Source organism: Acomys minous, assembly GCF_964271855.1.
Source record: "Acomys minous genome assembly, chromosome: 14".
NCBI classification, from domain to species: Eukaryota; Metazoa; Chordata; class Mammalia; order Rodentia; family Muridae; genus Acomys; species Acomys minous.
Window position 1 is genome coordinate 23469671 of NC_140496.1, and position 23538 is coordinate 23493208.

The 23538-nt window shown below is 50.9% G+C and overlaps 1 protein-coding gene across 1 annotated transcript in view; it reads left to right on the top strand.

The window, feature by feature from the left end:
• The first annotated feature begins 1085 nt into the window (after positions 1-1085).
• CMTM4 (CKLF like MARVEL transmembrane domain containing 4) overlaps positions 1086-23538 on the top strand; it is a 54650-nt gene continuing 32197 nt past the window's right edge. The window contains exon 1 of the mRNA XM_084757347.1: positions 1086-1472. Within this exon, the coding sequence (XP_084613473.1) occupies positions 1287-1472 (186 nt within the window). The 5' untranslated portion in view covers positions 1086-1286. The remainder of the gene's footprint in view (positions 1473-23538) is intronic.

Consider the following 23538-nt stretch of genomic DNA (forward strand, 5'->3'; position numbering starts at 1 on the left):
AATTAATGCCTCTGGGGCAGAATTTGTGTTTCACCTAGTTTGATGCTTAGAGGTAGTGAAACTTTTCTCTGCCAAGATAGGAAACTAATATTAGTTGCCATGGACCTACTGTGCGCTCATACCCCTTCTACACCAGGGTCCCAAATTGACACCGGGATGTGGATTCTGCAGGCTCCATTAGCCCTGACCTGTCACCCCTGCAGGCTATACCCCTGGCACAGAATTTGGCTTGTCTTAGAGTGCCCAGTGTGGGAACACACACAATTGCACTCTGTTGGGTGTCACACAGGTGCAATCAAGTCCAGCTTGGACCAGGCACTGTTCCTGGTACTGGGCAGAGACATAGCTGATCTTTATTACATTTATCTAGTATGTGTGTGTGTGTGTGTGTGTGTGTGTGTGTGTGTGTGTGTGTGTGTGTGTGCACGTGCGCGCGCGCGCTCATGTGGCGGTCAGAGACCAAACTTGAGACACTAGGTTCTTTGCTTGCACCATATGAGTCCTGGAATGAAACTCAGGTTATTAAGTTTAGTGGCAAGTGCCTTTACCCACTGAGCCATCTTACCATCCAGAATAGCTTCTTTTTAAGACTTATTTTCTATATTTATGTGTCTGTGTGTCTCTCTGTGTGTTTGGGATGGTATGTGCACGTGAATGCAGGTGCCTGCCAAGGCCAGAAGAGGGTGTCAGATACTCCGTGAGCCACAGGACCGCTCATAACCAACCATGTCTCCAGCCCAAAGCATAGTTTTCATAGGGAAGTCCCCCAGAATACCTCTTTCTCTAAAGCAGACTCTGAAGCTGTGACTCCTTGGTCAACCTCCATCCTCTTCACTCTTTCTCCTCTTTTGCTCCACCAGGCCTTTCCTTGCCAAGGCAGCCAGCGACCACCGGAGTTCAGGCCAGATGCTCAGCAGGTGAGGGCGTGGTGGGGGCGTGGCCAAGGCTCTTCGCCGGCCCCGCCCCAGCCTGCAACGTCCCTCCTCTCCCCGACGACCCCCGCCCCCAGCCCTCAGCGCCCCGCCCCTCCCCGCGCCGGCCGCAGTCTCCGCCCCCTCCGGGCCGGCGCGCGGCTCCCGCCTCCTTCCCTCGGCGCCCGCTCCCGCCTCCCTCCCTTTCCGCTGCCGAGGCGGCGGGAGCCGAGCCCCAGCGGACCGAACCGCGGCCGCAGCGGACGGCGGGCGCAGAGGCGGCGGCGGCGGGGCGGTCAGGAGACGGCGATGCGGCGGCCGCGCTGAGCTCACCCGCTCCAGGCGCCGGGGCAACCGGCCCCGCGGGGCGACAGCATGCGGGGCGGCGAGGAGCTGGACGGCTTCGAGGGCGAGGCCTCGAGCACCTCCATGATCTCGGGCGCCAGCAGCCCGTACCAGCCCACCACCGAGCCGGTGAGCCAGCGCCGCGGGCTGGCCGGCCTGCGCTGCGACCCGGACTACCTGCGCGGCGCGCTCGGCCGCCTCAAGGTCGCCCAAGTGGTAGGTGCCAGGCGGGGCTCCAGGTACCGGCGGGCGGGTCGGCGGCCTAGCCCGCGCCTTCCTTCCCCGCACCCGGCCACCGGGGGCAGGCCCGGCGGGCCAGAGCCAGGTCCGGGTTGCGTGGCCCTCGCCCCGCGCACCCCGTACTCCGAGGTCCTCTGGCTGCGGTCCCTGCTTCTTTGGGGGCCGCGCCCTCGGCCAGAGTCTGCCGTGTGCAGCTCCGAAGCCTCAGAGGTGCCTCGTTCTTGCACACCTGCTCCGGGGCCTACCTGTGCCCTCCCTGCTTCATCGTCGGGGTTGGTGCGCGGAGCCGGGGTTGCGAGGGCCGTGCCAATCCCCCTGGCTACTACTATGCTTGGCAACTTGTGGCAGGTTTTCCGGTTCACGTAACCCCCAGACGGTTTTCTTCTAACAGAGGCCGGGGGCTGGGGCATGGTTTCCTCCTTGGCGCCTAGCAGGGTGCCCAGCAGATGGTGGACGCTCAATAAATATTTGTTGAATGGAGGCCCAGATGCAGTGGGGGAGTTCAGACCTACCCACAAAGCCTCCAGTCTTTACTGCGGACGTTTGCTTCCTCCTTAGCATCTGTAGTGCTCGACTCAGCACTGGTGGTATGTTGGGACTGTCCAATTGGTACCCAGAGTTAAGTCAGTCTGGGAGGGCGGCCAGTTTGGGAGGTGACGGATAAGGAGAACTTTCTGCTGGACTGAGACACTCTAGAGCACATTTCTTGGGGGTCCTCAATTTTTTTTGTCCCCCAGAGTGTTTGGTTCAGGGGCTTGTGGGTTGGTTGTTTTTTCTGTTTTGTGGTTTTGTAGCGGGTCTGTCTGGGCAGTGGTTTAAGTCTGTTGTGGACAGGGCATGGTCCAGTTTGGAAAAACCTTTCTATCCCTCCCACTCCCTGTCACAGGTAGCCTTCACTGAGGCCTCAAAACTTTAGACTTCTCAGCCAGACAGAGAAGCCATTTGCACAGAACTGCAACATTCTCGCGTTTTCTTTCAGGGAGCCTTGGTCCTGTTGTGCTTATTAGCTGAGTGCATGCGTTAACCTTTCTTGGGAGAAATACCGTGTGTGGACGGACACCCTTTAAATAAAGGTCCCCCCCCCCCCCCGTGTTTGTAGCTTGCAGACTGGCGGAGGGTTTTCTCTGCTGTGTGTTGGAAGGCTTGCTTTTCTGCTGCATAATTTTGAAGGGCTGTATTGAGAAATAAGTGGAGCAAGTTATCTTTACATTTTAAACCACTCTTAACCCAGTAATCTGGAATGTTCTCAAGGTTGTGTTGTTTCCATGTCAGGTGTTGCTGTTAGCAAAGAGAATGTGTGGGAAGGTATGGAATCCTCTTTTAAAAGAGGCAGTTAGCGAGCTAATGTTTGAGGAGGGCGGGTAATCAGAAGTAAGAAGAGGGCAGGGCTGGACTTGGAACCAGGTGGACTACAAGGCCTAGTCAAGGACCTTGCTTAGTTTACTCAGTCGGCCTTGGGAAGTAAATAGAGCTTTCCTCTGGTGAACTCTTGCCCCTCAGAAGGGTGATGGAGTGGTTTGTACAGAGTGCTGATTATCAGCTCACTGCTGGGACTTTGCCGGCCCCATGAGCAGTTGGACTTACTTTTCATGTGAGAGGACTTTCAGGGTCCAGCCTTTAAAGTTTGCACTGGCAAGTGAAGGAAAAGCCCCTTGGATGATGTGGCCGTTTGATGGTCCTGTGCCTTTGGCGTCTCAGTCGTGCTAAATGTTAGGGCTTTTAGGGTGATCCATCTTGCCTCAAGAAAACAAACAAATTCCAAGAAATTAGATTTTAAACTGGAAAATAAGAAGCCCTTACGAGGGTGCTTGTAGGATGCTGCACAGTTCAGACTCCAGCCAGAGAGAAGAGAAAGTACGAATTCTTTCATTTCAGTAAAATTTGGCTTCTGAAAGGCTTAGTACTTGTAGACATTGTGGTTTGAGGCCCAACGTACTAACTGTAGATCCTTGCTTTTCCCACACTGGGCCAGCAGTGCTACCACCCAAGGCCTCTGCACAATCAGACCTTGAAATTTAATTAGATTTTAACAGGAGTCCCCTAATTAAGAGCAATTGCCATTCTTTCAGAGGACCTGGGCTCAGTTCCTAGTACCCAGGTATGGTGGTTCACAGTGGCTTGTAACTGTAGCTCCAAGGGATCTGATGCCATCTCCTGGCTTCGGTGCTACCTCAGTGCCGTATTCAGGCATACGTAAATACAGATTTTTAAATCTTAAAAAAAAAAAAAAGTGCAGAAAGCCCATAGACAGCTGCTAGCATTTGTCTTTGTCATAAGCAGAAGACTTCCTCCCTTAAAAGAGGGAGGGAGTAAACTTTACTCCAGGTCTCTGATCTTGAAATCTCTAAGCCCTGCTCCACCCCTTTCCTCCAAGAAGGAAAATGACGAACAGAGAGCACTTTAGGGAATGTAAAAATTAAGGAGTTAAAGTAACCTACGGTGCTTTCTTAGGTGATTCAGAGGCAACTATGAGTATTTGCATTTCAAGGTCGGTATTGTAACATCTTTTTCTTGCCGGGCAGCCTTGTCACTTTGTAACCTCAAGCTAGACAACACAGTTCGATTGTTTTATTGTACTCTTGAAACGTGTGGGATGTGGTGGTAAAACAGACAGAAACCCAACCTGGATTTTCACTAAAGCCCAACGGGAACATAAAGAAACTATATGTAGCATAAAAAAGCCACATTTACACAGCTTCAACGCGGATAAACACCAGCTGTGGTTAACGTGAGCAGCCTATTCAGCTCAGATCCCAGTTAGGATAGAAGGCCTGGGCGAATGGAGGTCTGCTGGACAGACAGACCCTGCTGTCCTCTCTTTAGACCAACTCTCCAAAAGAGAGGACACCAGAGTCTGTCCCCAGGTTACAGTCGTGTGTTCAATCCTTAGCATTCATGTAAAAAGCTGAGTATGGTAGCCTGTGCTTGCAAACCCAGCACCGGGGAGGCAGAGACAGGCAAACTGGAGCTTGCTAGTCAGTTTTAATTGGCAAGCTCCAGTGCTCAGTGAACATTCCTGTGGAGGTCAGAGGATGACTCTGTGGCGTTGGTTCTCTTCTCTACCTTTCTGTGGGCTCCAGGAGTGGGATGAAGAGCAGCAGGCTTGCATCACCAGGTGGCAAGCGCCTTTACTCACTGATCCATCCGGGTCACCAGCTCCCAGAGTCACATTTTCTAATAAATGCTGTCAGCAAACTTGAATGAAAAAACTTCATTCTGGGAGGAAGTCACTATGAAAACTCGGTAGCTAACTTCCTGCTTAATGGAAAGGAACAAATGGCTTTCCCCTCAGATGGGGGCCAGGCCAGGTTCGTTCATATTGAATACATACCAAAAACTCTTAACTGGTGCAAACATGGGTGAGTGGGTGGCTGGGTGGATGTATGGGTGAGTGGGTATAGATGGATGGGTGGGGGTGGATGTATAGGTGAGTGGGTATAGATGGATGGATGGGGGTGGATGTATAGGTGAGTGGGTATGGATGGATGGGTGGGGGTGGATGTATAGGTGAGTGGGTATGGATGGATGGGTGGGGGTGGATGTATAGGTGAGTGGGTATAGATGGATGCGTGTGTGGGGGTGGATGTATAGGTGAGTGGGTATGGATGGATGCGTGTGTGGGGGTGGATGTATAGGTGAGTGGGTATAGATGGCTGGGTGGGGGGTGGGTGTATAGGTGAGTGGGTATAGATGGATGGATGGGGGTGGATGTATAGGTGAGTGGGTATGGATGGATGGGTGGGGGTGGATGTATAGGTGAGTGGGTATAGATGGATGCGTGTGTGGGGGTGGATGTATAGGTGAGTGGGTATGGATGGATGCGTGTGTGGGGGTGGATGTATAGGTGAGTGGGTATAGATGGCTGGGTGGGGGGTGGGTGTATAGGTGAGTGGGTATAGATGGATGGATGGGGGTGGATGTATAGGTGAGTGGGTATGGATGGATGGGTGGGGGTGGATGTATAGGTGAGTGGGTATAGATGGATGGATGGGGGTGGATGTATAGGTGAGTGGGTATGGATGGATGGGTGGGGGTGGATGTATAGGTGAGTGGGTATGGATGGATGGGTGGGGGTGGATGTATAGGTGAGTGGGTATAGATGGATGCGTGTGTGGGGGTGGATGTATAGGTGAGTGGGTATGGATGGATGCGTGTGTGGGGGTGGATGTATAGGTGAGTGGGTATAGATGGCTGGGTGGGGGGTGGGTGTATAGGTGAGTGGGTATAGATGGATGGATGGGGGTGGATGTATAGGTGAGTGGGTATGGATGGATGGGTGGGGGTGGATGTATAGGTGAGTGGGTATAGATGGATGCGTGTGTGGGGGTGGATGTATAGGTGAGTGGGTATGGATGGATGCGTGTGTGGGGGTGGATGTATAGGTGAGTGGGTATAGATGGCTGGGTGGGGGGTGGGTGTATAGGTGAGTGGGTATAGATGGATGGATGGGGGTGGATGTATAGGTGAGTGGGTATGGATGGATGGGTGGGGGTGGATGTATAGGTGAGTGGGTATAGATGGATGGATGGGGGTGGATGTATAGGTGAGTGGGTATGGATGGATGGGTGGGGGTGGATGTATAGGTGAGTGGGTATAGATGGATGGGTGGGGGTGGATGTATAGGTGAGTGGGTATAGATGGATGGGGTGGATGTATGGGTGAGTGGGTATAGATGGATGGATGGGGTGGATGTATAGGTGAGTGGGTATGGATGGATGGGTGGGGGTGGATGTATAGGTGAGTGGGTATAGATGGATGCGTGTGTGGGGGTGGATGTATAGGTGAGTGGGTATGGATGGATGCGTGTGTGGGGGTGGATGTATAGGTGAGTGGGTATAGATGGCTGGGTGGGGGGTGGGTGTATAGGTGAGTGGGTATAGATGGATGGATGGGGGTGGATGTATAGGTGAGTGGGTATGGATGGATGCGTGTGTGGGGGTGGATGTATAGGTGAGTGGGTATAGATGGATGCGTGTGTGGGGGGTGGGTGTATAGGTGAGTGGGTATAGATGGATGGATGGGGGTGGATGTATAGGTGAGTGGGTATGGATGGATGGGTGGGGGTGGATGTATAGGTGAGTGGGTATAGATGGATGCATGTGTGGGGGTGGATGTATAGGTGAGTGGGTATGGATGGATGCGTGTGTGGGGGTGGATGTATAGGTGAGTGGGTATAGATGGCTGGGTGGGGGGTGGGTGTATAGGTGAGTGGGTATAGATGGATGGATGGGGGTGGATGTATAGGTGAGTGGGTATGGATGGATGGGTGGGGGTGGATGTATAGGTGAGTGGGTATAGATGGATGGATGGGGGTGGATGTATAGGTGAGTGGGTATGGATGGATGGGTGGGGGTGGATGTATAGGTGAGTGGGTATGGATGGATGGGTGGGGGTGGATGTATAGGTGAGTGGGTATAGATGGATGCGTGTGTGGGGGTGGATGTATAGGTGAGTGGGTATGGATGGATGCGTGTGTGGGGGTGGATGTATAGGTGAGTGGGTATAGATGGCTGGGTGGGGGGTGGGTGTATAGGTGAGTGGGTATAGATGGATGGATGGGGGGTGGGTGTATAGGTGAGTGGGTATAGATGGATGGATGGGGGGTGGGTGTATAGGTGAGTGGGTATGGATGGATGGGTGGGGGTGGATGTATAGGTGAGTGGGTATAGATGGATGCGTGTGTGGGGGTGGATGTATAGGTGAGTGGGTATGGATGGATGCGTGTGTGGGGGTGGATGTATAGGTGAGTGGGTATAGATGGCTGGGTGGGGGGTGGGTGTATAGGTGAGTGGGTATAGATGGATGGATGGGGGGTGGATGTATAGGTGAGTGGGTATAGATGGGTGGGTGTGTGGGGGTGGATGTATAGGTGAGTGGGTATGGATGGATGCGTGTGTGGGGGTGGATGTATAGGTGAGTGGGTATAGATGGCTGGGTGGGGTGGATGTATAGGTGAGTGGGTATAGATGGGTGGGTGTGTGGGGGTGGATGTATAGGTGAGTCGGTATAGATGGATGGATGGGGGGTGGATGTATAGGTGAGTGGGTATAGATGGATGGGTGGGGGAGGATGTATAGGTGAGTGGGTATAGATGGATGGGTGGGGGTGGATGTATAGGTGAGTGGGTATGGATGGATGGATGGGGGTGGATGTATAGGTGAGTGGGTATGGATGGATGGGTGGGGGTGGATGTATAGGTGAGTGGGTATAGATGGATGCGTGTGTGGGGGTGGATGTATAGGTGAGTGGGTATGGATGGATGCGTGTGTGGGGGTGGATGTATAGGTGAGTGGGTATAGATGGCTGGGTGGGGGGTGGGTGTATAGGTGAGTGGGTATAGATGGATGGATGGGGGTGGATGTATAGGTGAGTGGGTATGGATGGATGGGTGGGGGTGGATGTATAGGTGAGTGGGTATAGATGGATGGATGGGGGTGGATGTATAGGTGAGTGGGTATGGATGGATGGGTGGGGGTGGATGTATAGGTGAGTGGGTATGGATGGATGGGTGGGGGTGGATGTATAGGTGAGTGGGTATAGATGGATGGGTGGGGGTGGATGTATAGGTGAGTGGGTATAGATGGATGCGTGTGTGGGGGTGGATGTATAGGTGAGTGGGTATGGATGGATGCGTGTGTGGGGGTGGATGTATAGGTGAGTGGGTATAGATGGCTGGGTGGGGGGTGGGTGTATAGGTGAGTGGGTATAGATGGATGGATGGGGGTGGATGTATAGGTGAGTGGGTATGGATGGATGGGTGGGGGTGGATGTATAGGTGAGTGGGTATAGATGGATGGATGGGGGTGGATGTATAGGTGAGTGGGTATGGATGGATGGGTGGGGGTGGATGTATAGGTGAGTGGGTATGGATGGATGGGTGGGGGTGGATGTATAGGTGAGTGGGTATAGATGGATGGGTGGGGGTGGATGTATAGGTGAGTGGGTATAGATGGATGCGTGTGTGGGGGTGGATGTATAGGTGAGTGGGTATGGATGGATGCGTGTGTGGGGGTGGATGTATAGGTGAGTGGGTATAGATGGCTGGGTGGGGGGTGGGTGTATAGGTGAGTGGGTATAGATGGATGGATGGGGGTGGATGTATAGGTGAGTGGGTATGGATGGATGGGTGGGGGTGGATGTATAGGTGAGTGGGTATAGATGGATGGATGGGGGTGGATGTATAGGTGAGTGGGTATGGATGGATGGGTGGGGGTGGATGTATAGGTGAGTGGGTATGGATGGATGGGTGGGGGTGGATGTATAGGTGAGTGGGTATAGATGGATGCGTGTGTGGGGGTGGATGTATAGGTGAGTGGGTATGGATGGATGCGTGTGTGGGGGTGGATGTATAGGTGAGTGGGTATAGATGGCTGGGTGGGGGGTGGGTGTATAGGTGAGTGGGTATAGATGGATGGATGGGGGTGGATGTATAGGTGAGTGGGTATGGATGGATGGGTGGGGGTGGATGTATAGGTGAGTGGGTATAGATGGATGCGTGTGTGGGGGTGGATGTATAGGTGAGTGGGTATGGATGGATGCGTGTGTGGGGGTGGATGTATAGGTGAGTGGGTATAGATGGCTGGGTGGGGGGTGGGTGTATAGGTGAGTGGGTATAGATGGATGGATGGGGGTGGATGTATAGGTGAGTGGGTATGGATGGATGGGTGGGGGTGGATGTATAGGTGAGTGGGTATAGATGGATGGATGGGGGTGGATGTATAGGTGAGTGGGTATGGATGGATGGGTGGGGGTGGATGTATAGGTGAGTGGGTATAGATGGATGGGTGGGGGTGGATGTATAGGTGAGTGGGTATAGATGGATGGGGTGGATGTATGGGTGAGTGGGTATAGATGGATGGATGGGGTGGATGTATAGGTGAGTGGGTATGGATGGATGGGTGGGGGTGGATGTATAGGTGAGTGGGTATAGATGGATGCGTGTGTGGGGGTGGATGTATAGGTGAGTGGGTATGGATGGATGCGTGTGTGGGGGTGGATGTATAGGTGAGTGGGTATAGATGGCTGGGTGGGGGGTGGGTGTATAGGTGAGTGGGTATAGATGGATGGATGGGGGTGGATGTATAGGTGAGTGGGTATGGATGGATGCGTGTGTGGGGGTGGATGTATAGGTGAGTGGGTATAGATGGATGCGTGTGTGGGGGGTGGGTGTATAGGTGAGTGGGTATAGATGGATGGATGGGGGTGGATGTATAGGTGAGTGGGTATGGATGGATGGGTGGGGGTGGATGTATAGGTGAGTGGGTATAGATGGATGCATGTGTGGGGGTGGATGTATAGGTGAGTGGGTATGGATGGATGCGTGTGTGGGGGTGGATGTATAGGTGAGTGGGTATAGATGGCTGGGTGGGGGGTGGGTGTATAGGTGAGTGGGTATAGATGGATGGATGGGGGTGGATGTATAGGTGAGTGGGTATGGATGGATGGGTGGGGGTGGATGTATAGGTGAGTGGGTATAGATGGATGGATGGGGGTGGATGTATAGGTGAGTGGGTATGGATGGATGGGTGGGGGTGGATGTATAGGTGAGTGGGTATGGATGGATGGGTGGGGGTGGATGTATAGGTGAGTGGGTATAGATGGATGCGTGTGTGGGGGTGGATGTATAGGTGAGTGGGTATGGATGGATGCGTGTGTGGGGGTGGATGTATAGGTGAGTGGGTATAGATGGCTGGGTGGGGGGTGGGTGTATAGGTGAGTGGGTATAGATGGATGGATGGGGGTGGATGTATAGGTGAGTGGGTATGGATGGATGGGTGGGGGTGGATGTATAGGTGAGTGGGTATAGATGGATGCGTGTGTGGGGGTGGATGTATAGGTGAGTGGGTATGGATGGATGCGTGTGTGGGGGTGGATGTATAGGTGAGTGGGTATAGATGGCTGGGTGGGGGGTGGGTGTATAGGTGAGTGGGTATAGATGGATGGATGGGGGTGGATGTATAGGTGAGTGGGTATGGATGGATGGGTGGGGGTGGATGTATAGGTGAGTGGGTATAGATGGATGGATGGGGGTGGATGTATAGGTGAGTGGGTATGGATGGATGGGTGGGGGTGGATGTATAGGTGAGTGGGTATAGATGGATGGGTGGGGGTGGATGTATAGGTGAGTGGGTATAGATGGATGGGGTGGATGTATGGGTGAGTGGGTATAGATGGATGGATGGGGTGGATGTATAGGTGAGTGGGTATGGATGGATGGGTGGGGGTGGATGTATAGGTGAGTGGGTATAGATGGATGCGTGTGTGGGGGTGGATGTATAGGTGAGTGGGTATGGATGGATGCGTGTGTGGGGGTGGATGTATAGGTGAGTGGGTATAGATGGCTGGGTGGGGGGTGGGTGTATAGGTGAGTGGGTATAGATGGATGGATGGGGGTGGATGTATAGGTGAGTGGGTATGGATGGATGCGTGTGTGGGGGTGGATGTATAGGTGAGTGGGTATAGATGGATGCGTGTGTGGGGGGTGGGTGTATAGGTGAGTGGGTATAGATGGATGGATGGGGGTGGATGTATAGGTGAGTGGGTATGGATGGATGGGTGGGGGTGGATGTATAGGTGAGTGGGTATAGATGGATGCATGTGTGGGGGTGGATGTATAGGTGAGTGGGTATGGATGGATGCGTGTGTGGGGGTGGATGTATAGGTGAGTGGGTATAGATGGCTGGGTGGGGGGTGGGTGTATAGGTGAGTGGGTATAGATGGATGGATGGGGGTGGATGTATAGGTGAGTGGGTATGGATGGATGGGTGGGGGTGGATGTATAGGTGAGTGGGTATAGATGGATGGATGGGGGTGGATGTATAGGTGAGTGGGTATGGATGGATGGGTGGGGGTGGATGTATAGGTGAGTGGGTATGGATGGATGGGTGGGGGTGGATGTATAGGTGAGTGGGTATAGATGGATGCGTGTGTGGGGGTGGATGTATAGGTGAGTGGGTATGGATGGATGCGTGTGTGGGGGTGGATGTATAGGTGAGTGGGTATAGATGGCTGGGTGGGGGGTGGGTGTATAGGTGAGTGGGTATAGATGGATGGATGGGGGGTGGGTGTATAGGTGAGTGGGTATAGATGGATGGATGGGGGGTGGGTGTATAGGTGAGTGGGTATGGATGGATGGGTGGGGGTGGATGTATAGGTGAGTGGGTATAGATGGATGCGTGTGTGGGGGTGGATGTATAGGTGAGTGGGTATGGATGGATGCGTGTGTGGGGGTGGATGTATAGGTGAGTGGGTATAGATGGCTGGGTGGGGGGTGGGTGTATAGGTGAGTGGGTATAGATGGATGGATGGGGGGTGGATGTATAGGTGAGTGGGTATAGATGGGTGGGTGTGTGGGGGTGGATGTATAGGTGAGTGGGTATGGATGGATGCGTGTGTGGGGGTGGATGTATAGGTGAGTGGGTATAGATGGCTGGGTGGGGTGGATGTATAGGTGAGTGGGTATAGATGGGTGGGTGTGTGGGGGTGGATGTATAGGTGAGTCGGTATAGATGGATGGATGGGGGGTGGATGTATAGGTGAGTGGGTATAGATGGATGGGTGGGGGAGGATGTATAGGTGAGTGGGTATAGATGGATGGGTGGGGGTGGATGTATAGGTGAGTGGGTATGGATGGATGGATGGGGGTGGATGTATAGGTGAGTGGGTATGGATGGATGGGTGGGGGTGGATGTATAGGTGAGTGGGTATAGATGGATGCGTGTGTGGGGGTGGATGTATAGGTGAGTGGGTATGGATGGATGCGTGTGTGGGGGTGGATGTATAGGTGAGTGGGTATAGATGGCTGGGTGGGGGGTGGGTGTATAGGTGAGTGGGTATAGATGGATGGATGGGGGTGGATGTATAGGTGAGTGGGTATGGATGGATGGGTGGGGGTGGATGTATAGGTGAGTGGGTATAGATGGATGGATGGGGGTGGATGTATAGGTGAGTGGGTATGGATGGATGGGTGGGGGTGGATGTATAGGTGAGTGGGTATGGATGGATGGGTGGGGGTGGATGTATAGGTGAGTGGGTATAGATGGATGGGTGGGGGTGGATGTATAGGTGAGTGGGTATAGATGGATGCGTGTGTGGGGGTGGATGTATAGGTGAGTGGGTATGGATGGATGCGTGTGTGGGGGTGGATGTATAGGTGAGTGGGTATGGATGGATGCGTGTGTGGGGGTGGATGTATAGGTGAGTGGGTATAGATGGCTGGGTGGGGGGTGGGTGTATAGGTGAGTGGGTATAGATGGATGGATGGGGGGTGGGTGTATAGGTGAGTGGGTATAGATGGATGGATGGGGGGTGGGTGTATAGGTGAGTGGGTATAGATGGATGGATGGGGGGTGGGTGTATAGGTGAGTGGGTATAGATGGATGGATGGGGGGTGGGTGTATAGGCGAGTGGGTATGGATGGATGGGTGGGGGTGGATGTATAGGTGAGTGGGTATAGATGGATGCGTGTGTGGGGGTGGATGTATAGGTGAGTGGGTATGGATGGATGCGTGTGTGGGGGTGGATGTATAGGTGAGTGGGTATAGATGGCTGGGTGGGGGGTGGGTGTATAGGTGAGTGGGTATAGATGGATGGATGGGGGGTGGGTGTATAGGTGAGTGGGTATAGATGGATGGATGGGGGGTGGGTGTATAGGTGAGTGGGTATAGATGGATGGATGGGGGTGGATGTATAGGTGAGTGGGTATGGATGGATGGGTGGGGGTGGATGTATAGGTGAGTGGGTATGGATGGATGGGTGGGGGTGGATGTATAGGTGAGTGGGTATAGATGGATGCGTGTGTGGGGGTGGATGTATAGGTGAGTGGGTATGGATGGATGCGTGTGTGGGGGTGGATGTATAGGTGAGTGGGTATAGATGGCTGGGTGGGGGGTGGGTGTATAGGTGAGTGGGTATAGATGGATGGATGGGGGGTGGATGTATAGGTGAGTGGGTATAGATGGGTGGGTGTGTGGGGGTGGATGTATAGGTGAGTGGGTATGGATGGATGCGTGTGTGGGGGTGGATGTATAGGTGAGTGGGTATAGATGGCTGGGTGGGGTGGATGTATAGGTGAGTGGGTATAGATGGATGGATGGGGGGTGGATGTATAGGTGAGTGGGTATAGATGGGTGGGTGTGTGGGGGTGGATGTATAGGTGAGTCGGTATAGATGGATGGGTGGGGGAGGATGTATAGGTGAGTGGGTATAGATGGATGGGTGGGGGGTGGATGTATAGGTGAGTCGGTATAGATGGATGGATGGGGGGTGGATGTATAGGTGAGTGGGTATAGATGGATGGGTGGGGGAGGATGTATAGGTGAGTGGGTATAGATGGATGGGTGGGGGAGGATGTATAGGTGAGTGGGTATGGATGGATGGGTGGGGGTGGATGTATAGGTGAGTGGGTATAGATCGATGTGTGTGTGTGGGTGGATGTATAGGTGAGTGGGTATAGATGGGTGGGTGTGTGGGGGTGGATGCTTATAGACCGGAACCTATGCACAGGTGGCATGAACAAGTCTGTAGATGGTTATCTGGCGATATGCTCCAGTTAATCAGTGAATTAGCAGGGCCATCATATGTAAGAGCAACATGTAAAAAACCAACCAGATTTCTGTATTCTAGTCATAAATTATTAGAAATTCAAATTTAAAAAAGCCTGGATAGGTGGCCCACACCCGGGAGTTATCCCAGTATTTGGAGGCTGAGGTGGGAAGGCTACCATGAGTGGGACGCTAGCCTGCACTGAGGAGTAAAACTGTCTCGCCAAAAAAGAGAAGAACAACAAGAGCAGTTGCTAGCTCTGAAAAGAATTCCATGCTTAGATGGAAACCTGCCGAAACATGTACCCCAGCTGTCCACTCTGAACCTAAATCACAGGAGAAAGAAATTATCGGTGACCGGAATAGATGGATCGGCACTGCATAATGGCTGAAAGCGCTTGGCAAGGATTTTTGTTTTTGGGTTTTTGTGTGGGGGGGCCATGCTTTAAGAGACAGGGTTTCTCTTTGTAGCCTTCGCTGTCCTGGAACTCACTCTGTAGACCAGGCTGGCCTTGAACTCAGAGGTCCACTTTTCTCTGCCTCCCAAGTGCTGGGATTAAAGGTGTGTGCGCCACCACCGCCCAGCTGGGAGAGATTTTTGTGTAGAGAAAAGGTGAATTTAAAATTCATGCGGAAATTGAAAGTGGCTCCACAGGTGATGATGGGAGAGAGGAGTTTGCGTGTTGGGTGGGGTGGGAGGTTTCCTTAGGGAATGGACTTTGGGTTTCTTATCAGCTCTCTTATCAGCTCTCTTATCAGGCCACTGCAGGTCTACAGAGCCCTGGGCTCTTTGTCACCCCATTCATGAAGTCTGTTGGCGTGAGCCCTGGTCTGAGTGCTGCTCCCCAAACCCCCCAGTTCATAATACTGGAATCCGGTACTAAAGAGGTGGCTAAGAAGCAGAGCAGAGCCTTAGCAGCGTGAGGGGCCCACTCAGTCTCAGCCCTGGGCAGGCTGAGGCAAGAGGGTAAGGAGGTTGAGGATAGCCTGGGCTAATTTTTTTTTTTTTTTATATTAAGGTTCAGCAAGTCCTGAGAGCCTAGTACTCAGAATTGTCAGTACCATTGTAAGAATGGGTAAGCGTTGCCCTCTCTGTTGTATGTGGGTGCTTAGTCTGCTAGTACCCTGGTCTTAGACTTTGCTACTTCCAGAGCAGTAAGCAATACATTTTTATTGTTTATATCTTAGCCAGTTGAGGGTACTTTGCTATAGTAGTGTGATTAGACTAAGACAGCTGTATCTCTCTTTCTCTGGGTTAGAGGAATGGGTGGCTGAGGCCCTGAATGGCAGGGAGACATTTTTCACTATGTATTTCCCTTTGTGTTTTGAATTTTATACCACATGCCAGTATTTTCCTCTTAAAAACCATATATATTTCTATATATGTATCTGTGTGTGTGTGTATGTATATAAAGATTGTTCAGTCAGTAAAGCGCTTGCATGCAAGCATGGGAGCTTGAGATTTTAAGAGGCTCCCCAGAAGCCATTAAAAAAAAACAAAACGAAACAAAAACCTCGGGTGTGGTGGTGTACACTGGTAATCCCAGCACTTAGGAGGTGGCTCATCCTTGAGGCTCCCTGACTAGCCAGCCATAATCTGCAAGTTTCAGGCCAGTGAGAGACTGACTCAGAAAATATGTGGACACTATGGGAGGAATGACACCTCAAGTTGACCTGTGGCCTCCACACAAAAATGCACACACATCTGCACATATACGTGTGACTGTTGGCATATACCGCCACACAGATATTTTAAAATTAACTGGTACCCGCTCTACCTTAGTGCAGATTAATTTTAAAGCTAACATATCAGCTTTAATCTTAGCACCGAGGAGGCAGAAGCAGACAGGTCTCTGAGCGTGAGACCAGCCTAGTCTACATATCAAGTTCCAAGCTGGCCAGGGCTACAAGAACAAAATACATTTTCCTATAAAATTATAGCTGGTGCTACTCAAGCTAATGGAATACTTCTATTTGAAAGGAATCTTATTCTTTAAATGATAAATCTTAATAATAATAATAAAAGCTCTAACTTTGTATTTTAAGTGATTTGTTTTGTTTTGTGCTGGGATTGAAGGCATTCACCACCATGCCCAACAAACTCTGTAACTTTAAAGGAAAAAAAAAATCATCTTAGTATGACAGACTTAAATGGACAGAATCTTAGAAATTGTGTGTGTGTGTGTATGTGTGTATATATGTGTGTGTGCGCACATGTGTGTACACGTATGTACAGCTCACCAGTGTGGCGCTGGGATCACCACTTTCCCTTCTTGCTGCACAGGTCACAGGTGGATTGCCCCGCCCACCTGGCATTTACATGGTAGGCAAACATTCTACCCTGAACCACCGCTCTGGCTGGCATTTACATGTTAAGGACCCAGACTGTGGTCCTAGTGCTCATGTGACCAGCATTGTACCCACTGAAGCACCGTCCCCCGTCCTGGGATTTCTGATTTTGAAAGGTTGCTAAGCACCTCTGGTGAAAGGCCGCAGCACTGGGTCCTAGGGCTTTTGTTGTTGTCCCTCTTGTTGGTGTGACCACATCAGTAAATGTCCTCCGAGTAGCCTGGGTGCTGCTTTTGAGTTGTTACTGGCTTTGTTGTCATTAAATTTCCAGGGGTGCATTTACTACGTTGAAGGGCAATCCTCTCATATTTCTAAACATTACAAAAGCAGACTTGTTTAACGTGTCCCATCACATATGCGAGGTCTCTGTGTGTCCCTGGTCGCCACTGTGCTTATCCACACACACCAGAAGACCGGCAGCTGTGAGCTCTGTATTTCCTTATGGCTTCTCCTGGGTTACCAGGCCCGGTCAATTCTTTCCTGACAGCCCTGGAGGAACTGTGCTTCTAACTAGAAATCAGATGTGTCAGCAGTTCTGAGTCCCTGAAGGAGAAACAATGGTGGGATTTGTGTGCGCCTTCTGCGTCCCAGGTCTTCTCTCTCCTGCTCAAGTGCCTGCTGCTGTGTGGTGGGAGTATGTCCCCAAGCTTACTCCATGTGGCTTTTCTTTCTCAGTGCCAGGGTGTGGGGAGGTGGAATCTGACGGGAAATGTTTGGTTCCCGAACGAGAACAACCGTGAATGGATGACTGCTTCCTTCCAGTGAGACCTCTCTCAGGGACTAGCTTAGTTTCTGTGAGAAGGGGCTGTTACAAAGAGAGGCTGCCACCAGCCCCCTCTGGCAAGCCCTCCCTCCACACAAGCCTGCTTACCCCTCTACTTCCCACCAGGATGGTAGCACGAGGGGTTGAAGTCAGAGCGAGGGTCTGAGCACTAATTATATTTTCAAGTCTAGTGTGGTATAAACCAAAGCACAATACAGTTTTGTTTGTTTGTTTGTTTTTGTTTTTGGACTGGAGTTTTTCTAATATTGCTTATTTTGTGTTGATCGGGAGCCTTGGTTACCTTTTCAGCGCTGTTGACTTGGAGGTGCTGGGGAACAGTTGAGCTGCAGTCCTGTCCTTCCTCAGCATGCTGATGAGCATTCTCCTACCTCAGGCTTGGCACTTGGGTTTATTACTCTGTCATTATTCCTTTGTGAAAATTGCCCTCTTGGCTCTGTTCTTCAGGTTACTGCGAGGGAGCCTTCCTCCTCCCTCCCGGCCCCTCCAGGACAGCCCTACTCTGTGTCCCCTTCACCTTGCTTAAGTCTTTGTCAGCCCCATGTTTTGCTTGTAGCTGGGCGTGGTGGCGCACGCCTTTAATCCCAGCACTCAGGGAGGCAGAGGCAGGTGGATCTCTGAGTTTGAGGACAGCCTGGTGTACAAAGTAAGTTTGAGGGCAGCTAAGGCTACAGAGAAACCCTGTCTTGAAAAATAAAACAAAGCAAAGCAAAGCAAAACAAAACAAAACAAAAACCCACCACCACTGCAACAACAACAAAAAAACCCAAAAAAGAAAAAAAGTTAAGTTTTCTGTTGTGTGCCCGGCGTTGGGCACATCATGAGGCACTGGATAATCAGATGGATGTACATATTTGTGTGATGAGAGAGAAAACATGGATTATTACTCAGCATGGTTTATACGGTCAAGGTATTTAAAAACAAGGAATTTATAAGGGGAAATTAATGTATCTTCATAACTGCCAGACTGTTTTAAGTGGAAAATGTTAGGGAGAAAGCATGGAAGTAAATGGCATTGTAATGACTTTTTCTTTCTTAAACTTTTTTTTGTGGAGTGTCTGCTGCTCCTGGGAAACTGAAGCTTTTGCTTAGAGGACAGATTTTTGTAAAAGTGGGGGAAACCAGAGGAAGCTGTGCCAAGCTGTTTGCTTAGAGATGTGTAAAATGAAAACCAGGGATCATGTAGTTATCACTGGAGCTGTCTGCTTTCTGATACCTGGGTTTAGAGGGACCACTCCTATCTGCTGAGCTGGGGTTCTTCGGTGCCCCTGGGGCTGAGTGGATGCCTGCCAGTGAGAGTCAGGCTGAGAGTCATGGTGGCTCCAGGGGCCTGGGGAGTGCCAGAGGCAATGGTGTAGTCAGAATTGGTCTCCGGAGGTTGGAGGTGTGGCTCAGTGCTATAGTGCTTGCCTAACTTGAGCAGGGTCCTGGGTTCCATCCTCAGCAACATACACACATGCACAGATGCATACACATGCCCTTCACAGATGTGAGAGGATTGCCTAAGTTGGAGAATTAATTGAGTTAACAGACACCTAAGGTTGTCAGAGGCTCATCAAACTGTGGCCAGTCTGGGGCATTTCTTCATTGCCACTGCAGTGTGATGATGGGATGCAATGGAAGCCTTCATTTTTGTGGTTTCCCATTGATTCCAGTGTAGCTATGAAAACCAGCATAGGGCTCAAAGATTTCAGTGCCAGTGGGAGAGAGAGTGCAAGCCAGCCTTGGGCCAAGGACTCTTCTGGAGGAAACCCTTCAGCTGTGCGTGCCCAGCTGTATGTGTGAGATTCAGACCTGGGCATGGTGGCAGAGACAGCCCAGCCAGTAAGAGCTTGTCACACAAGCGTCATAGTTTGAGTTCGATTCAAGGGTCCCATTGTGAAGGAAAGACTCAAATTCTGAAAGTTGTCCTATGACCTCCAGGATGAGGGCTGTGGCCCATACAAGCATACTTTATCCCCCCCTCCCCCCATCACACAGAGTAATAAACAATATAACTTAAAAGAATTATAATACAGCTGCTCTTGTGGGCATTAGGGGGTCAAACCCAGGGTGTCCTGCGTGCCAGGCCAGTGCTCTACGGCTGAGGTCCAGCTCCAGTCCAGTAACTGTGCCTTCTGAGCTCCACTGAGAGTCCTGGGAACGAGGGCAAGGGAAAACTCACTCCATTAGCCTCCCTGTCCTTGGGGATGAAGATCAGGGACCCCTGAAGTCTCTTCTCAGCCTGAACCCTGCTGTTATACACTGTCCATGCACTTTCTGAACTGAGATGTTAGTTTTAAAGATTTTTTTTTTTTAAAAAAAGACAGTGATTACAAAGTATAAGCAATTCTATTAGTGAGGAAACCAGTAAGATGTTATAAATTGTTCAAGTTAAAATTCAAAGATCATTGCTTCCCACTTCTTCCGCAAGTGAGTTGCAGTAGATGTAGACAGTTCTGTGGCTTTTTGTCTCCCAGACAGAAAACATTTTCAGTTAAGCAAATAAGTTATGTACAACTTAGCCAGTCATAAAGCAGCTCAGAGACATGACGAAGTGTGCAAGTTCCATTGAGTCAGATAATTTAGAAAGTCAATGCTGACAAGATCTAGTTTTCCACTGAAACTACTTAGTGACCTTTTGCCCCATTTCAGAATTGTTCTGTTTACCCTGAGATGATGGCCACTCTGAAGGGGGTAGAAGGGCTGTGTTTTTACCCATATTTACTAGACCCTCCGGTTTCCTTCTGTCCCTTGTTCCCTTCCTGCAGCCTGAAGCGTTGTCCCTATGTAGCTTGTCTGCTGGGTAAGCATCCTTCATGGTCTTGTTTATCTCTGGTCACCCTAATTCACGGTTTAGATGCCCACTGGTGTATGTAGGTTGATGCCCTTAGACACTTAGGCTGGCCTTACTGGGCCTGAGTGGCCCGAGTGAGATGAGAGGTTACCTACCACCAAAGGCTGAGCAGAAGATGCCGAGCCTGGCACTTAGCTGTGGGCAATACTTGGTGACATTAGCCGTTATCGTGACCGCCATGGACCCTGCCTCATCTGACACAGTTCTGAACCAGCCTCTTTGCCTTTCAAGTTCTCCCCATGTAATCCACCCGGCTGGAAGGCCGTGGTTCCTCTTCAGTAGCTTTAGTAACACACAGCCTGTTTGTGCCCCTCACCCCCAGCCTGTTGGGGCTGCAAGTGAATGGGCTGGGGTGAGGCCTGCTAGGCCCGCCCAGCCTTACCCTCCTGGGGTCTTCATTGCTTGACTGATGACCCATGTCCTATGATAAAGCACTAGCTTGAATTGTGTATTTCTCTCTTTCTTGCCGGCCTGGGCTTTCTGAACACCTTTGGATAATAAAGTGTACCTATGGTTTGCTGGTAAGGTATACACATCTACATGGCAGAGGAACCATTTTTTTCTCTGTTCATTGTCCATTCTGGGGAACCCCTGACTGCACATGGAGTTTAATCTTCTGCGTTGTTAAAAGTTTGGAAAAGTCCCAAATCCAGGAAGAAAAGATGTACCTGATTCTTGCTGACCACAAGAGCAGTGATAACATCAGGATGACTTTATAGTTACATTCTCAGAGTCACAGGAACAGCTTGTGTGCGCCCTTCCAGTGTGTGTTTACAGGTAAAGAATCTGGCTTTTGGAAAAGCCACACTTTTTTCCTCTTGCCAGATGTGGGGCAGTTGGGTGAATTTTGATAGGGCCCTTGTGTATGGAAGGCGTGTGCTCTACCTCCCAGCCTCCTCCTTATCTTAATTATCTATTATGTGATTGTGGGGAAGACTGATAAATTACAAAGAGTCTCTGGTATTTTTAGCACAGTAGCTCAGGAAGCACCATATATGGGAAGTCCAGTCTTACTGTGATGTTCTGTTTAAAGGGCTGGTATTGACCCAGCCCTCGTAGACTGCCCCGCTGAACGCCTTGAAACAGGCAGCTGGGAGGCCCAGGGTTTGGGCTATAGTAACTACTAGGTGTTTATAGGTATAATTTTACCTTTTAGTGTTTTTTGTTTTTGTTTTTTAACTTCTTTGCTAGTAAAGCAAAAACATACTAGTGAGTTAGAAACTGTCTATATTTCTCATAGAATATGGTTGAGGAATTGAAGCTAGGGAGATGAATACATTGTTGCCCATGGCTGTGTGAGGGTCCTGCAGTGTGGGCTGGCCAGGAGGTTTTGGTAACATAACCAGGCTGGTCCTACACATGTCCCCTGTGTTGCCCTGACCAGTTCACTAGTATGGGAAAGCCTCAGCTGTTGGTCTGCACTTGGGAGGCCCAAGAGCTGGCAAGCTAGGAGCCCACAAAGAACAAATGGCTGCCAGGTAGTCCCAGGGGAGTCCACAGGACCAGGGCTTTGTCAAAACACCTGTGTTCTAGTTGTAGCTTGCCGGGTTGGTTTGTTTGTGCTTGTTTTGTTTTTAAATGACCAGGTCAGCATAGCCGAAGAATTTTTAAAAGGGAAAGAAAGAAAAGAAAATCTAGCTGTTTACATGTCTTAGTAGAGCATCCAGACGGGACACATACAGAATCTAGCCAGACTGGCTCAGCTGTCTCCTCTACAATAGTAAGTAGCTATTGTTTAAGCGGGGCAGGTTGTGCACCATATGCCCCGTTTGTCTGAGGATGAAGAAGGCGCAGGGCAGTTTGCATGCTCTGATTGCCCAGCCACAAGCTGGGGGGGAAAGGCTGCCTGCTGTCTAGAGGGGATGTGCTTTTGTTTGCTTATTTCTTCTGAGCCGGCCTCTCCACATAGCTCAGGCTGGCCCCAGTTCTAAGTACTCCTGAGTATTGCGATTACAGGTGTGCTCTGCCATGCCCGCCTTCCCCATCTGTTTGCTTATAGGTTCTGTAGGGAGCAGTGATGGCTGCTGCTTTTTTGGGGGGAGGGTGGGCTCTTTAGGGCTGGGGATTGACCTGCAAGCACTGTGCCAACAGCTAGTTTCTTTCTGTTTTTCTCTCAGCAGCTTCTGTCTGTCTTATCTATTAGGGAGATTTATTTTATAGACATAGCTTGAGCATGGTGTTAAGCCAGATAGGAAAGTAAGCTCTTAACTAAGCAAAGAGGTAAAGTGTAGGTGTCTTCCAGATATACTATTTAAAACAGATTTGTTCTGAGTTAATAAACATCTGGCACATTGCAGCATTTTCTTTGCTCTGTGCAGATATGAGTGCATTCAAGTGACCACAGAATGCATACAGGCAAACAAGCTCCTGACTTGATGACTTACTTCAACAAGTGTCCCTGCTTGTTGAAATGAAAACCTGTCAGTGCCCACCCCGCTCCTCCCTTTTCTTTTGGAGACAGGGTCTTTGTGTGTAATCCTGGAGCTTGTAGACCAGCCTGGCCTCAAACTTACAGAGCTCTTTCCGCTTCTCTGCCTCTTTCTCCTGAGTGCTGGATGAAAGGTGTTACTCTTAAAACCTAAGTTGTGGGGTGGGGTATGGCTCAGTGGTAGCGCTCTTGCCTAGCATGCACAAAGCACTGGGTTCAATCCCTACTACCCTCTCAAGAAGTCCCTGAGTTATCAGCACATCTGTTGAAAAGTTGACGATACGCAGTAGGTAGAAGTGCGTGTAGACAGATGATAGAATTTCCGCTTTGAGTGTGTATAAGCCTGCCTCCTTTTCCTGCCTTGTACCCCTCATCTCTTTTGGTATGTTTCCTAGGCCGGCTTTGAACTCCTGGACCCAAGCAGTCCTCCTGTTTGAGCCTCCCAAGTAATCGGGGCCCAGGTGTTCACCACTGTGGGTTCATCTTTGTGGGTCACCAGGCTGCTTTGAGGTTACACACAGTGTTGTGCTGACCTGTGGTGCCCAGGCACCCACGCACTTGCTGGCTGCAGGCTTCAGCGGAGGGAACACTCAGCAGGGCCTCTTGAGTCTTTCAGGACTTGAGCCACTGCTCCTTCTTTCTTTAGGACTCCGTTCTTCTCTCCGGCTGCCCCGTCAAGGCAGCATGTGACCTCTGAGCCCCGGTGGCCCAGACACACCTCCCGACAGCTTATCGGACACTGCATTTGAAAGCCGTCTCAGCTCTGCCCAGCTTTGTTCCAGCCCCACTTCTGCCGGAGGGCAGCCAGATAGATACCTTGTTCTCTGCCAGCCTGGCCAGCTTATGGAGGGCATCCATCCATCAGGCTTGTGTGGTAGAGGCTTCTGAGATTGACTGCCTTGGACTGAGAACTTAGGGGCAAGACTGGTGGATGGCTAAGGGCCTGTGCCACTGTGGTGGCACTGATGGTCTTACATAGCTGAGCGCTGGCCACCACTTTCTTGTGAGAGTGTCAAGGACTGAGGGAAGGTACTGTTCTTAGGAAGGTGCCAGTCCCTGTGTAGTTGCTGTCAAGCCAAAAAGCCCAGCAGGGGAGAGTGCTCTAT